The sequence below is a fragment of the Sprattus sprattus genome (assembly GCF_963457725.1).
Source record: "Sprattus sprattus genome assembly, chromosome: 21".
NCBI classification, from domain to species: domain Eukaryota; kingdom Metazoa; phylum Chordata; class Actinopteri; order Clupeiformes; family Clupeidae; genus Sprattus; species Sprattus sprattus.
This window is the reverse complement of record NC_137919.1, coordinates 8,226,595-8,239,739: the sequence shown is the minus strand read 5'-3', so window position 1 is coordinate 8,239,739 and position 13,145 is coordinate 8,226,595. Positions and strand designations below refer to the sequence as shown.

The 13,145-nt window shown below is 42.2% G+C and overlaps 1 protein-coding gene across 1 annotated transcript in view; it reads right to left on the bottom strand.

Moving 5' to 3' along the window:
* LOC308382392 (uncharacterized protein) overlaps positions 1-5,092 on the bottom strand; it is a gene marked incomplete at both ends in the record, with an annotated part of 43,908 nt that extends 38,816 nt beyond the window's left edge. The window contains 3 exons of the mRNA XM_080860112.1: positions 2,668-2,888; positions 3,677-3,869; positions 5,068-5,092. Of these exons, the coding sequence (XP_080716238.1) occupies positions 2,668-2,888; positions 3,677-3,869; positions 5,068-5,092 (439 nt within the window). The remainder of the gene's footprint in view (positions 1-2,667; positions 2,889-3,676; positions 3,870-5,067) is intronic.
* Between the last annotated feature and the right edge of the window lie 8,053 nt (positions 5,093-13,145).

Here is a 13,145-nt window from a genome sequence, read left to right as displayed (position 1 = left end):
GGTTGTTGCAGGTGTTGTGGTAGTTGCTGTAGGTTTTGTGGTAGTTGCAGCAGGTGTTGTGGTGGTTGCTGCAGCTGTTGTGGTGGTTGCTGGAGTTGATGCTGTGGTTGTGGGTGCAGCAGCTGTTGTGGTTGTTGCAGAAGGTGTTGTGGTAGTTGCTGGAGCTGTTGTTGTGGTTGTGATTTTAGCAGCTGTTGCAGTGGTTGCAGCGGCTGTTGTGGTATTTTTTTGAGCTGTTGTGGGAGCTGTTGTGGTATTTTCTTGAGCTGTTGTGGGAACTTTTCTGGGAGCTGTTTTGGTAGATGCTTGAGTTGTTGTGGTTTTGGTTGCAGCAGCTGTTGTGGTAGTTTCTGGAGCTGTTTTGGGTGCTGTTGTTGTAGTGCTGGCAGCTGTTGTGGTTGCAGGAGCTGTTGTGATGGTTGCAGCAGGTGTTGTGGTAGTAGCAGGAGCTGTTGTGGTGGTTGCAGCCGCTGCTGTGGTAGTTGCAGCCCCTGTTGTTGTGGTTACAGCAGGTGTTGTGGTGGTTGTAGCAGGTGTTGTGGTAGTTGCTGTAGGTTTTGTGGTAGTTACTGCGGCTGTTGTGGTGGTTGCTGGAGCTGTTGTGGTAGTTGATGCAGCTGTTGTGGTAGTTGCAGCAGCTGTTGTGGTGGTTGCAGCAGCTGTTGTGGTGGTTGCAGCCACTGTTGTTGTGGTTGCAGCAGCTGTTGTGGTAGTTGGAGCAGCTGTTGTGGTAGTTGCAGCAGGTGTTGTGGTAGTTGCTGCAGCTATTGTGGTGGTTGCTGGAGCTGATGTTGAGGTTGTGGTTGCAGCAGCTGTTATGGTAGTTGCAGAAGGTGTTGTGGTAGTTGTTGCAGCTGTTGTGGTGGTTGCTGGAGCTGTTGTTGTGGTTGTGGTTGCAGCAGCTGGTGTGATTGCAGCAGTTGTTGTGGTATTTTCTTGAGCTGTTGTGGGAGCTGTTCTGGGAGCTGTTTTGGTAGATGCTTGAGTTGTTGTGGGTTTGGTTGCAGCAGCTGTTGTGGTATTTTCTTGAGCTGTTGTGGGAGCTGTTCTGGGAGCTGTTTTGGTAGATGCTTGAGTTGTTGTGGTTTTGGTTGCAGCAGCTTTTGTGGTATTTTCTTGAGCTGTTGTGGGGGCTGTTGTGGTGGTGGTGGGAGCTGTTTCGATAATTGCTGCAGCTGTTATGGGTGCTGTTGTGGTGGTTGCAGCATCATCTGTTGTAGTTGTTTGCGAACTTGTTGTGGTTGCTGTTGTGGAAATTGCAGAAGCTGTGTGGGCCTTTGTGGTACTAGTGGCAGATGTTGTGGGTATTGTTTTGGTAGTTGCTGCAGCTGTTGTGGTGGTTGCTGCATCTGTTGTGGTAGTTGCAGTCCCCGTTGTGGTGGTTGCAGCAGCAGCTGTTGTGGTGGTTTCAGCAGCTGTTGTGGTTGTTGCAGCAGCTGTTGTCGTAGTTTCTGGAGCTGTTGTGGAAGGTGGTGCAGCTGTTGTGGTAGTTGCAGGAGCTTTTGTGGTGGTTGCAGCAGCTGTTGTGGTGGTTGCAGCCCCAGTTGTGGTGGTTGCTGGAGCTGTTGTTATGGTTGCATCAGCTGTTGTGGTAGTTGGAGCATCTGTTGTGGTAGTTGCAGCAGGTGTTGTGGTGGTTTCATCAGCTGTTGTGGTTGTTGCTGTAGCTGTTGTTGTAGTTTTTAGAGCTGTTATGGGTGCTGTTGTTGTAGTGCTGGCAGCTATTGTGGGTGCAGGATCTGTTGTGGTGGTTGCAGCAGCTGCTGTTCTGGTTTCAGCAGCTGTTGCGGTTGTTGCAGCAGCTGTTGTCGTAGTTTCTGGAGCTGTTGTGGGTGCTGTTGTGGAAGGTGGTGCAGCTTTTGTGGTAGCTGCAGGAGCTGTTGTGGTAGTTGGAGACCCTGTTGTAGTGGTTGGAGCAGCTGTTTTGGTGGTGGTTGCTGGAGCTGTTGTGGTGGTTTCAGCAGCTGTTGTGGTAGTTTCATGAGCTGTTGCGGGTGCTGTTTTTGTATTAGTGGGAGCTGTTGTGGTGGTTGCAGCAGCTGTTGTGGTAGTTGCAGGAGCTTTTGTGGTTGCTGTTTTTGTAGTGGTGGGAGCTGTTGTGGAAGATGCTGGAGCTTTTGTTGTGGCTGCAGCAGCTGTTGTGGTAGTTGAAGCATGTGTTGTGGTAAATACAGCAGGTGTTCTGGTTGCTGTTGTGGTAGTTGCAGCTGCTGTTGTGGTAGTTTCTGGAGCTGTTGTGGGTGCTGTAGTGGTAGTGGTAGAAGATGTTGTGGAAAGTCCTGCAGCTGTTGGTGTGGTTGCAGCAGGTGTTGTGGTAGTTGCTGCATCTGGTGTAGTGGGTGTTGCTGGAGCTGTTGTGGTGGTTTCATCAGCTGTTGTGGTAGTTTCTGGTTCTGTTATGGTAGTGGTGGGAGCTGTTGTAGTAATTTCTGCAGCTGTTTTGGGTGATGTTGTGGTGGTTGCAGGATCATTTGTTGTTGTGGTTTGGGAACCTGTTGTGGGTGCTGTTGTGGTGGTTGCAGCAGCTGTTGTAGTAGTTGCTGGAGTTGTTGTGGTGGTTGTAGCAGCTGTTGTGGTAGTTGTAGCCGCTGTTGTGGTGCTTGCTGGAGCTTTTGTTGTGGCTGCACCAGCTGTTGTGGTAGTTGAAGCATGTGTTGTGGTAAATACAGCAGGTGTTCTGGTTGCTGTTGTGGTAGTTTCTGGAGCTGTTGTGGATGCTGTAGTGGTAGTGGTAGAAGATTTTGTGGAAAGTCCTGCAGCTGCTGGTGTGGTTGCAGCAGGGGTTGTGGTAGTTTCTGGAGCTGTTGTGGGTGCTGTTTTGGTTGTGGGGAGAGCTGCTTTGGGAGCTGTTGTGGTAGATGCTGGAGCTGTTGTGGTGGTTGTGGCAGCTGTTGTGGAAGTTGCTGGAGCTCTTGTGGTGGTTGCACTAGCTGTTGTGGTAGTTTCTGGACCTGTTGTGGTAGTGGTGGGAGCTGTTGTAGTAATTTCTGCAGCTGTTTTGGGTGATGTTGTGGTGGTTGCAGGAGCATTTGTTGTTGTGGTTTGGGAACCTGTTGTGGGTGCTGTTGTGGTGGTTGCAGCAGCTGTTGTAGTAGTTGCTGGAGTTGTTGTGGTGGTTGTAGCAGCTGTTGTGGTGCTGCTTGCTGGAGCTTTTGTTGTGGCTGCAGCAGCTGTTGTGGTAGTTGAAGCATGTGTTGTGGCAAATACAGCAGGTGTTCTGGTTGCTGTTGTGGTAGGTTCTTCAGCTGTTGTGGAAGTTGCAGCTGCTGTTGTGGTAGTTTCTGGAGCTGTTGTGGGTGCTGTAGTGGTAATGGTAGTTGCTGTATTGGGGGCTGTTGTGGTAGTTGTAGTTGCTGTTGTGGGGGGTGTTGTGGTTGTTTTAGCTGCTGTTGTGGTAGTTGTAGTTGCTGTTGTGGGAGCTGTTGTGGTAGTTGTAGTTGCTGTTGTGGGTTCCACTGAAGTTGTTGTTGTGATCTCTGAGGAATCAAGGGGGTAATTTCAGTAAATTTGTGCCGACATTGCCCTCCTTTAAACAAACACATGGTTCAATACAGGAATAGAAATAATTGCTCGCTTACCTTCAAATATTCCTGAACCTTCCTCTATGATTTCCCTTCTGGCTCGTTTCAGTGCAGGCCCTCTTAAAGCTTCAGTTTTCTTCTTGACAAATACCCACTTGGGAGGGGCAGGCAATCCATGTTTGGTGCCAGAATTGTCTTTTGGATTAACCGTCATTAATTCTGGATCCTCTTCATACAGGCCATTATCTGCTCGAGCATCGGCCTTGGAGTCAAAACTGGCCTGAGAGTTGCTTCTGTTCAGTAGGAGGTGCAACCTCTCTCGGTCACTGTAGATCTCAATGTCATCAACTTGTATTGGGAAACACTTGGCGGAAAGGCACAAAAGCAGAGCAAGAAGACCTGTGCAGGATAGAGGTAATGGGAAGAAGCAATTGGTTGGAAATATTGCTAATTTAAAAAGTGATAATGACACCAAGCATTTGCATTCTTTTAAATTAGGATCAAATGGTGCCCTTTCCCCTGGTGGTGCTGCAAGAGTTCTAGATTGGGCAGAGCCACGTTTTAATCAGCTGATTCCTTGAGCCTTTCTTTGTTTTTTTCATGTTTTTTCAGATGCTTCTAGCCAGAACAGTAAAACCTCAAACACTGAACACATTGGCCACATTTGATACATCAAAACACGAAGATTTGCCCAGCACTGCAACACTAGACACATACCCAGTCTCAACACTGACAAACACATTTCGTATAATGCTCATCAAAACTAGACAAACTGTCACAAATATAATTTTTCTATTTGTACAGAAGAAATACAGAAAAGCACTTATATGACCTTTGGGTGAACAAAACCAGCAATGAACCCATGTTCACAGAATTCATTTAAGTGTGTACTTCTCAATAGTGTGTACTTCTCAAGCTAATACTCCACGTACAGTTATATGTCTTAAAGCCTAAATATTTGACAGTTGAAACCTGAACCATTGGCAATTAAATGGGCCATGACTCCAGAATCATTCAGATGACATTATCCTTGTTCAAACCCAGTGTTATCAACAGCAGTGTACAATACACATAGTGGACCCAATGAAATGGTTTGGCCACACTGTAAAAATTCTGAGGAAGCTCAATACTATGCTAAATGTGTAGAAACATTTGTGAAATCTACTTTGGCATGTCTGTTATTAACTGAACAGGAAAAAAATAGAAAAACCTTGTGCATTTCTTTGTCCCTTGAGTTGATATTAACACCACTCTTTTGGACATAACATACCAATTGGCAAAAAATGGGTCAATAAGTTAAAAAGTGGAAGTTAAAATGTAGGAAAATGGAAAAAATGTAATAATACAAGACACACTCGACCAAATGGTTTAGAAGTTAATGCTGCAACGTGGAGAGTGATGTTTGTGTTTCCACAAATAGAGATTTCACACTGGGGTAGCTTTATTCTTTTAGGAACTGGAAACAATTTATTTAAAAGAAAGTGAAATCAGAATGAAAATAGATTCTTCCCTGGTGCTAAATGAACATAAAAAAAATATCACTGACCTGTGGACAGCAGATGAATAGACATGCCTATCAGTGTATCTGAAATGAGAACAAGATTGATATAAAATAACACAACATAACTGTATTAATCTAATGTACATTACAATGATAAATTAAGGTGCCAGCACCACTGTGACTGCTTTTGGCAAAAAGAGGAACTTCCAGTATTGGTCTATTTTAGTTATTGTGCCATGGAATTTTCTACAAATTGAATTCTACAAATGTATGATTAATACACAATAGTTGAGTAAACTATATGACTAAAATATAATTATGTAATGAATGTAGTTATATGTAAGTCTTTTTTTCACATTTCAACACAAATTATATATTGATAATTGGACAATGTAATTGGATAATGTAAAGTCTTACAGTTTTAAAGTCTTCTACACAAGTTCTGTATGTGTCTATAAGAAGTCACAACTAATAGCTTACCTGTAAAGTGTGATATCCTTTTTGTGAATCCTGATTATACGTGACACTGCTGTCCTCTCTCCTGAGTGAATCTGAGTGAAGATGAGAGGATGTAATCTTAATAATGCTTGCTGCAAACCCGCCATTCCTGTTCATTTTCTAATTAGGTGAGATTGGCTGTCATACGTCACAGAAAGAAAAACAACCCTTGTGTGAGTGTGAGTACAAATAACAAGGATGTTCTGTTGGGATTTATAGCCATGGGTGGATCTCTAAAAAAACAAAACACATTGTCATCTTGACGTCACATTAATACAGTTTTTTTTACAATTGCTAAAACACATTTCTTGAAACAGTCACTCATTTTCTCAAAACTCTAAGCACAAAACCTCATCTTCAAGCACTATTTACAAAACCTCTGAATCCTCTTGCAAAATGAAACTTTCGCCTCAAAACAGTTTAACCTGTGCTCAAAATCAAACACTGCTGTCAAATCATAAACAACGTGTTCAAAATTATATACACTTTCAAGCAGTCAGTAAACAATACACCAAAAAAATTGAAAACACATTGTTCAAAACATATGGTTCTCAGGGAGAAGTACATTTTTTTTTTTACCTCAAAACAAATTTCATATTTATTTATCTATCATTGACTTTTGATGAATGAAAACATGCTCTCTCATAGTAGCTATACAAATGTATCAGAAATTGCTACTTTGCTTTGTTCTAATTTGTGTTGGTTCTTTCTCCTTCTTGTACCCCTATAGTACTGTACCCTGCATCTCACTACTCACAACTCACTCTTGTTCTTTGTTGATATAAACCTGCAACCAATCAAAATCTATTGAGCAATCAGTACTGTTACTGTACCAAATAGAAAGCACAATGTTCAGGGCCATACAACTTGTTTATGTATTGTCCTTATACAGCCTACAATGCACTGTAGGCCTACTACAGTATACACTACCACAGTAAAAGGGACACAAATCAAAGGAGTCAACGTGGTGTTTACTTGTCCTTCTCCCCTCACATTGTTTCTTCTATTCATTCTCAGACTTTCTCCTTACCACCTTCAACAACCTGTTTGCTCCCTAAACTGGCTCATATTGGTTGTGTCACATCAATTGATACAAGTTAAATCAATTTTGAATGGTTGTATTCAGTCAATGACATTTGTTCTCTATTTGTATTTGATTGTTGCCACTTGTGTTTACCAGTATGGATGACATGTGAATTAGAGTGCATAATGTGTTTTAAGACTGATAATGTGTTTAGGGTTTTGCTGAAAAGTCTAAGTGAGACCTGCAAATTGTGTTTTACCATGAGAAATAGTTTAAGGTATTGACAACAGACTGCACAATTAGCTTCATGGGTTCAGGCAACTGAGAACTTTGTTCAGCCAGTGGGTTTTAGTGTTTTAGCAATTGTAAAAAACTGTAAGGAGGACATTGTACATGAATCAGCAACATGGTGAAGTTTGATGTACACTGGGAAGGAAAACATAAAGTTCTTCCAAATTCCAGATTCAAATGTTCAGTTATGATCACCCCTCATGTCATAAGGAGCCCCCCATCTGGCTAATTTATTCTGTGGTTTAATGGTATGATATAGCCAACCCCTTATTTTCCCACAGAATTCATGCCTAAATCCAAATGCAGCAGTACAGCATTTTAGTCAAAAACAAGCAGTAGCAACTAGCAAAAGTAACTAGCAACTACTGACAAGGCATGCCAACCCTTCATCGACATCCACAGCAGCACAGTTGATAAAAGGCTTGCTTGAATGCTAAACTGTTTTTTCATTTATGTTATTGGCAATTTTGTGCTGTGAAAGATATTTTTACATTTGTAAATACGAACTGTCTAGTGCAGAGCCTGATTGGCCAGTTGGAATTACCTGTGTGTTTATCTGTCCTTCACATGACCATGGGGATAATATACCAACATATACCATGGATATTAATTTGGAAATATTTTTTTTTAATTTTGAACATTTTTACAATACTAAGGGGATATTTTGTAGGCTCTTAAAAATATCTCCAACTGTCACAACATTCAGGTAATATTGTATCATATCAACTTATCAGTAGAGCCCAGTCTGGCAAATCCCATAACTAATTAAACACTCCTTTAAACTCTGAACAGTAAAAGTCAGTCTTCCACCAGGGTGTGTTTTTATTGTGTAATTCATTAGAAACAAATTAAGTAAATTAATGGGTTTGGGTGGCTTCTGACGTCAGGAATTACACCCCACCTTTCTGTCGTCACTGTGCTTTATTCCCAGTGATTGTATTCTGAATTCTTAATTTTTCACGGGTGACCTACTTGAGCATCTCTATGGCACAGTGAAGCACAGTCACAGCTACATTCTTCCTGTCAAAATCACACACACGCACACACACACACACACACACTAAGGCGCATAGATATATCCACACATCCTAACTAGATTCGTACTGTCAAAAGCATCCGAAATTGCAGTGCTGCTATTCTTAGACTAAATGAAAGCCTGTTCGGCAACATTTTTCTAAAAGAAAAATAGCGGTATATTGCACTGGGTGCATTGCAGAAAGTTAGCTGGTAAGAAAATGGCCATCCTTGGAAGAAAAGCTATGTACTGTTAAGGGGTAGAAGCCTTTCCTCTAATGCAATGTATAAACTGGAAACATATAGGATAAGCTTCTAGGTAACTCTTTAACAGTTCACTTGAACATTTGATTACAAGCGTTAGACGTGATGTGGTAGATAATATATCTTCATCATGAAGGTCAAAGGTTGTCACGGTGACGTCTCAATAACATTATATTAAGGTGATGATACCTCCGATACATTTGTATCAATTTTGCCAGGCATTGCTGAGCGATGTTGTTCAGGCACGTTTCCATTGATATTGGGCAGCAAATGAGAGAACTGGAGGACTTAAATCGTCAGTGGGCAAATTGTCGCGATCATCCAATAAGAACACTCGGAATTGGTCAGCGATGCTCATAAAGTGACCAAAGTATCACCACCTTAACAGCCTACAATGAAAAAAATGTTTAGGGCAATATTATTACACACACTGTTTTTGAGCAAAATCACATATTTTTCAGGGCTTACCTTCAAAGAAAACATCTTAATTTAGAAACAATGTTAATTTTCCATTTGTTTCTCATTATGGGGAAGATACGCACATCAGCACTTAATGCCTAACTCTGTGACAAATGCAAAAATCCAACCATCACTGGGCACAGACACTAAACATCCAGAGCCAGATTGCTTAAAGAAAGCAGGACATGGACAAAGAGCCTGAAAAGGGTTTGCACAGATAAACACACAACACTGATACAGCCCACAACCGACAATTCGATATAGGCTTACAATTCACAAAACTTATATCCTGGACAGAACATTTATCGTGGACAAAACAAATATCCTGGACAGAACAAATATCCTGTACATAACACAATACAGGAGATAGAGTGTCAGTACCCCAGCATTGTTAAGAGACATGTTAAACATCCAACAAGCTTTCTTTGTATTTCAGTGATTTATTTACAATTTCAGTGTTTTCTTGTCCCAGTGATAAACCGGTTAGATAAAATATCAACATCTGCGTTGGTAGACTTTCATTTTTTTCAGAATGTGTCCTGATGGCATTCAATTCAATTTCAATTCAATTTTGTTTATATAGTGCCATAACAATACAATTGCCTCTAGGCGCTTTAGTCTCAGTGTCATTCAGTCTTTAAATGGTTTAACTGACACACATAATTAAATGTCAATCATACCTGTCAGGTGATACATGCCAGTGGTATGCTCTGCAAGTGCAGAATGATGGTTGGTAGTCTCAGACATAGACAATCCTGCAAAAACCACAAATGTATAACTCACAACTTATAACAACAAGATCAACAAACAGTGGTATTTTCCGTATTGCTTCTTTCCCCATGACTGATACTTCACGGGGACATTAATGATGCAAACCCTCAGCGGTCTGCTTTAAATAATATGAAAAGTTCACAAGTTTAAAGCACTTGGCAGCCCCTTTTGTCCATAGCAAATTGCAAAACATTTGTCAGAAAAGTATTCATATAGATTGATTTGAATCCAAACCCACACGCACACACAGACACACGCACGCTTAAGAAGCACTGAGAAGCATTCCCCGCAAACAGGGAACGTCCCCAGGACGTTAACAGGACATTCGCAAGGTCCCCAATCGTCCCCAATTGGTCCCCGCCACAACGTTCGCTAGAGGACGTTACCAGAACGTTTTTGACGTTCGTAGCAAGTCTACGTTTGGTCCTTCTGTGACGTTCGCATGAGTCTTAAATCGGACTTTTAGGGAACCTTATAAATTGGTCTGTCAGCATACCTCCCCAGGACGTCATTTAAAAACGTCCCCATAACCTTTACCTGCAGGTCCTCTGCGTAACGTTCGCATGAGCCTTAAAACGGACTATTAAGGAACGTTATAATTTGGTCACTCAGCACACGTCCCCAGGACGTCATTTAAAAACGTCCCCATTACCTTTACCTGCAGGTCCTCTGCGTGACGTTCGCATGAGCCTTAAAACGGACTATTAAGGAACGTTATAATTTGGTCACTCAGCACACGTCCCCAGGACGTCATTTAAAAACGTCCCGTAACCTTTACCTGCAGGTCCTCTGCGTGACGTTCGCATGAGCCTTAAAACGGACTATTAAGGAACGTTATAATTTGGTAACTCAGCACACATCCCCAGGACGTCATTTAAAAACGTCCCGTAACCTTTACCTGCAGGTCCTCTGCGTGACGTTCGCATGAGCCTTAAAACGGACTTTTAGGGACCGTTCTTATTTGGTCCTCTGATGGTCCTCTCTGAACCAGAAGTTCCGCTAGAGAAAAATGATTTTCATTTGCCCGACATTTTAATGATAAGCCGGCCAAATATCTAGCCTATTTCTGCTTCTAAATTAGCCCATTGAAGAAAACTGACGGCCTGCATAGCTTAAATAATAACATAATCAGGTAGTTTAGAATGCAACATGTTTATTTTCCTAAGTTTACAATGGGAAACAAAAACATTTATGTCTGATGCGCGTCAATAAGTGGCCTTTAAGCAACCTGCTGTGGCGTTAAAATGAGCGCCGCAACATGGTCATTGCTCTGTTCAATGAGAGCAGAGATTCTTAAATTATTCGACCCTCTTGTGAATCCTTTGCACATTTTACTGTGACTATCAATTACCTCGCACCTGAGCCAAGAGAACTTGTCACTCCATAACGACATAAACGCCCGACATTTCAGCTTTTTCTTTGGTGATGCTGTTCGAACATCTAGGGCTTCAGGTATTCAGTGTTTGGAAAGTTCACTTTCTACATGAATTTGCTCAGTTCATTGTTGATAATTCATAATTTTGAACTACGTTCACAGCTCCAATTTTCAATATGAGGCGAGTGCTATAATTTTTCAAAATCTCTGTCTGCAATACCGCTCTCGGCTCTTCCGCGCGCTCACGCACGGTAATAAAAGGAAACGCGCAACACTGCAGGTATTACAGGTTCATCCTCGTCAGAAGGTTTACCCTCATCAGATGTTTTTGGCCTCTGAAAAAAAGCTTTTAAGGCTAGTCTGCTTGGCCATGTTGGATCATTCTCAGGGCTCAGATACACATACGCGTTTTTGTAAAAACGCGACGCTAGGAAATACATTGATTCCTATGGTACGGCGCGCTTTCACGCAAAGCGCCCCGTACCATAGGAATCAATGCATTTCCTAGCGTCGCGTTTTTACAAAAACGCGTATGTGTATCTGAGCCCTCACTCAGTTCGCTCCTCGTTTGAAACCGAGGGTTTGCGCTTTAAAATGCAGCATATGCGTGTTGTTAAATAACTTTCTAACGGCAGATTAGCCTGTTCCTTTTAAACATAATAAGGGCAGTGCACGTTTGCTTTATAGGCCTTACGTAATATTAGGATTGTTGTCAAAATTGTGTTTGCGAGACGGGATTTTTAAAGAAATTCCAATCAGACAATTTGACCGGTGAGCTCTTCGTTCTGTTGCACCATCTTTGAAGGCCTGTGGAAAGCTCAATATGTTAAAGCTAGACACTTGGTCACCTTCCTATGTATGCATTGTATTGGAATCATGCAGACATTACATTTATAGCACAGATCAGTACAGAGGCATTCATATTTATTTTATTTCATCATTCTTAGTTTGGCTAGTTATTCTGCCTCCCTGCCCGCACGTCCGTGATGTGCCATGGATGTTAATTAAAAAAGGAATCATTACGGAAAACCCTCAATGCGTAGTGACTGAGATTGCTACAATATGCTTTTCCTCAAACCCTCGGAAAAAAAGACTAAGTTTGTTGGCTGTCTCACACTGTGATAAACCTGTTAAAGTGGCACTATAGTAATCAGACAGTGTTAGGACAGTAGGTAGCGATCTCGTTTAGTAATAGGAAGGTTTACGGTTCAATTCCCATGCCCGCAATCAAGTTTGTAATCGTGTGTGTCTGTGTCTATGCATATCATATGAAATGTGTAATATAAATGAACTTGAACTTGTGTGTGTGTGCGCACTGTAAGCAAAATGACGGCTCCGCGATCTATTATTATTTTATTTTCTTCATTTAGCTCAGCAAAAACGGTCGTGCCTGCTACGTCCGCGGTGCATCCTTGAATAACGTACCCAGGACGTCTAAAATAGGTTTTGTAGATGTCACCACAATGCCCTCAGGACGTTCTTGCAACTTCCTGCAGAACGTCCCCAGGACCTATAGAAACACGTTCCCCAGACGTAACCACAATGCCCTCGGGAGGTGCTTGCAACGTCCTGCATAACGTCCCCAGGACCTATAGAAAACGTTTCCCAGTTGTCACCGCAACGTCCTCGGGACGGTCTTGGAACGTCGTGCAAAACGTCCTAAAGTTGTCACGGGAACCATACACATTTACGTTTTTAGAACGTTCAGAGAGACCATTACGGGACGTCTAGGGGACGTCATTTTGCTTACAGGGTTATGCATAATGCATGGAACAGAATTTGTGTAACTTATGCATATATGCTTCATCACACGTAACTAATGCAACTTATGCATATATGCTTCATCACACGTTAGACAATTCTGACATTCGACCCAGACAAGTTATGGTTCATGCATCACATGTAGTGGACTACAAGGCAGCAGTACGTCTTCTGGAGCCGGACCCTTTTGAGGCAGAGCCAGTCTTCAGGTCCATGTGAAGAGATTTCGTTACCGAAGGAGTTCCCACTTCTGGAAGTGCCTGAGGGTCTGACGTATTGCCAGAAGGGGAACCCTGCCCACGGTCTGTCTGGGAGAGTGGGGTGCTCTCTGGGTCATTGTGTAACCTTTGACCTTTGTTGAATGAATGCTGAGAGATACTCAAAGACAGGGTTAACAGGCCTGAAAGAGAGAAATAGAGACAGCATGGCAGTAATGATGGCTGGAGCGTATGCGTAATTTCTCTCTTTTTTCTATCCAGCACGAGGAACAGTAACATCAACCCCGTTCAAAACAAAATGAAAAAACGCACAAATACGCACAAAACGTATGCATACTGAAACATTGTAAGCAATTAATCCTGAATAACTCACCTTTTAAACTGAGCTAGAAATAGGGAAGAATGGCCTTATCGAATAGAGAAGTATGGCCTACTCAAATAGGGAAGA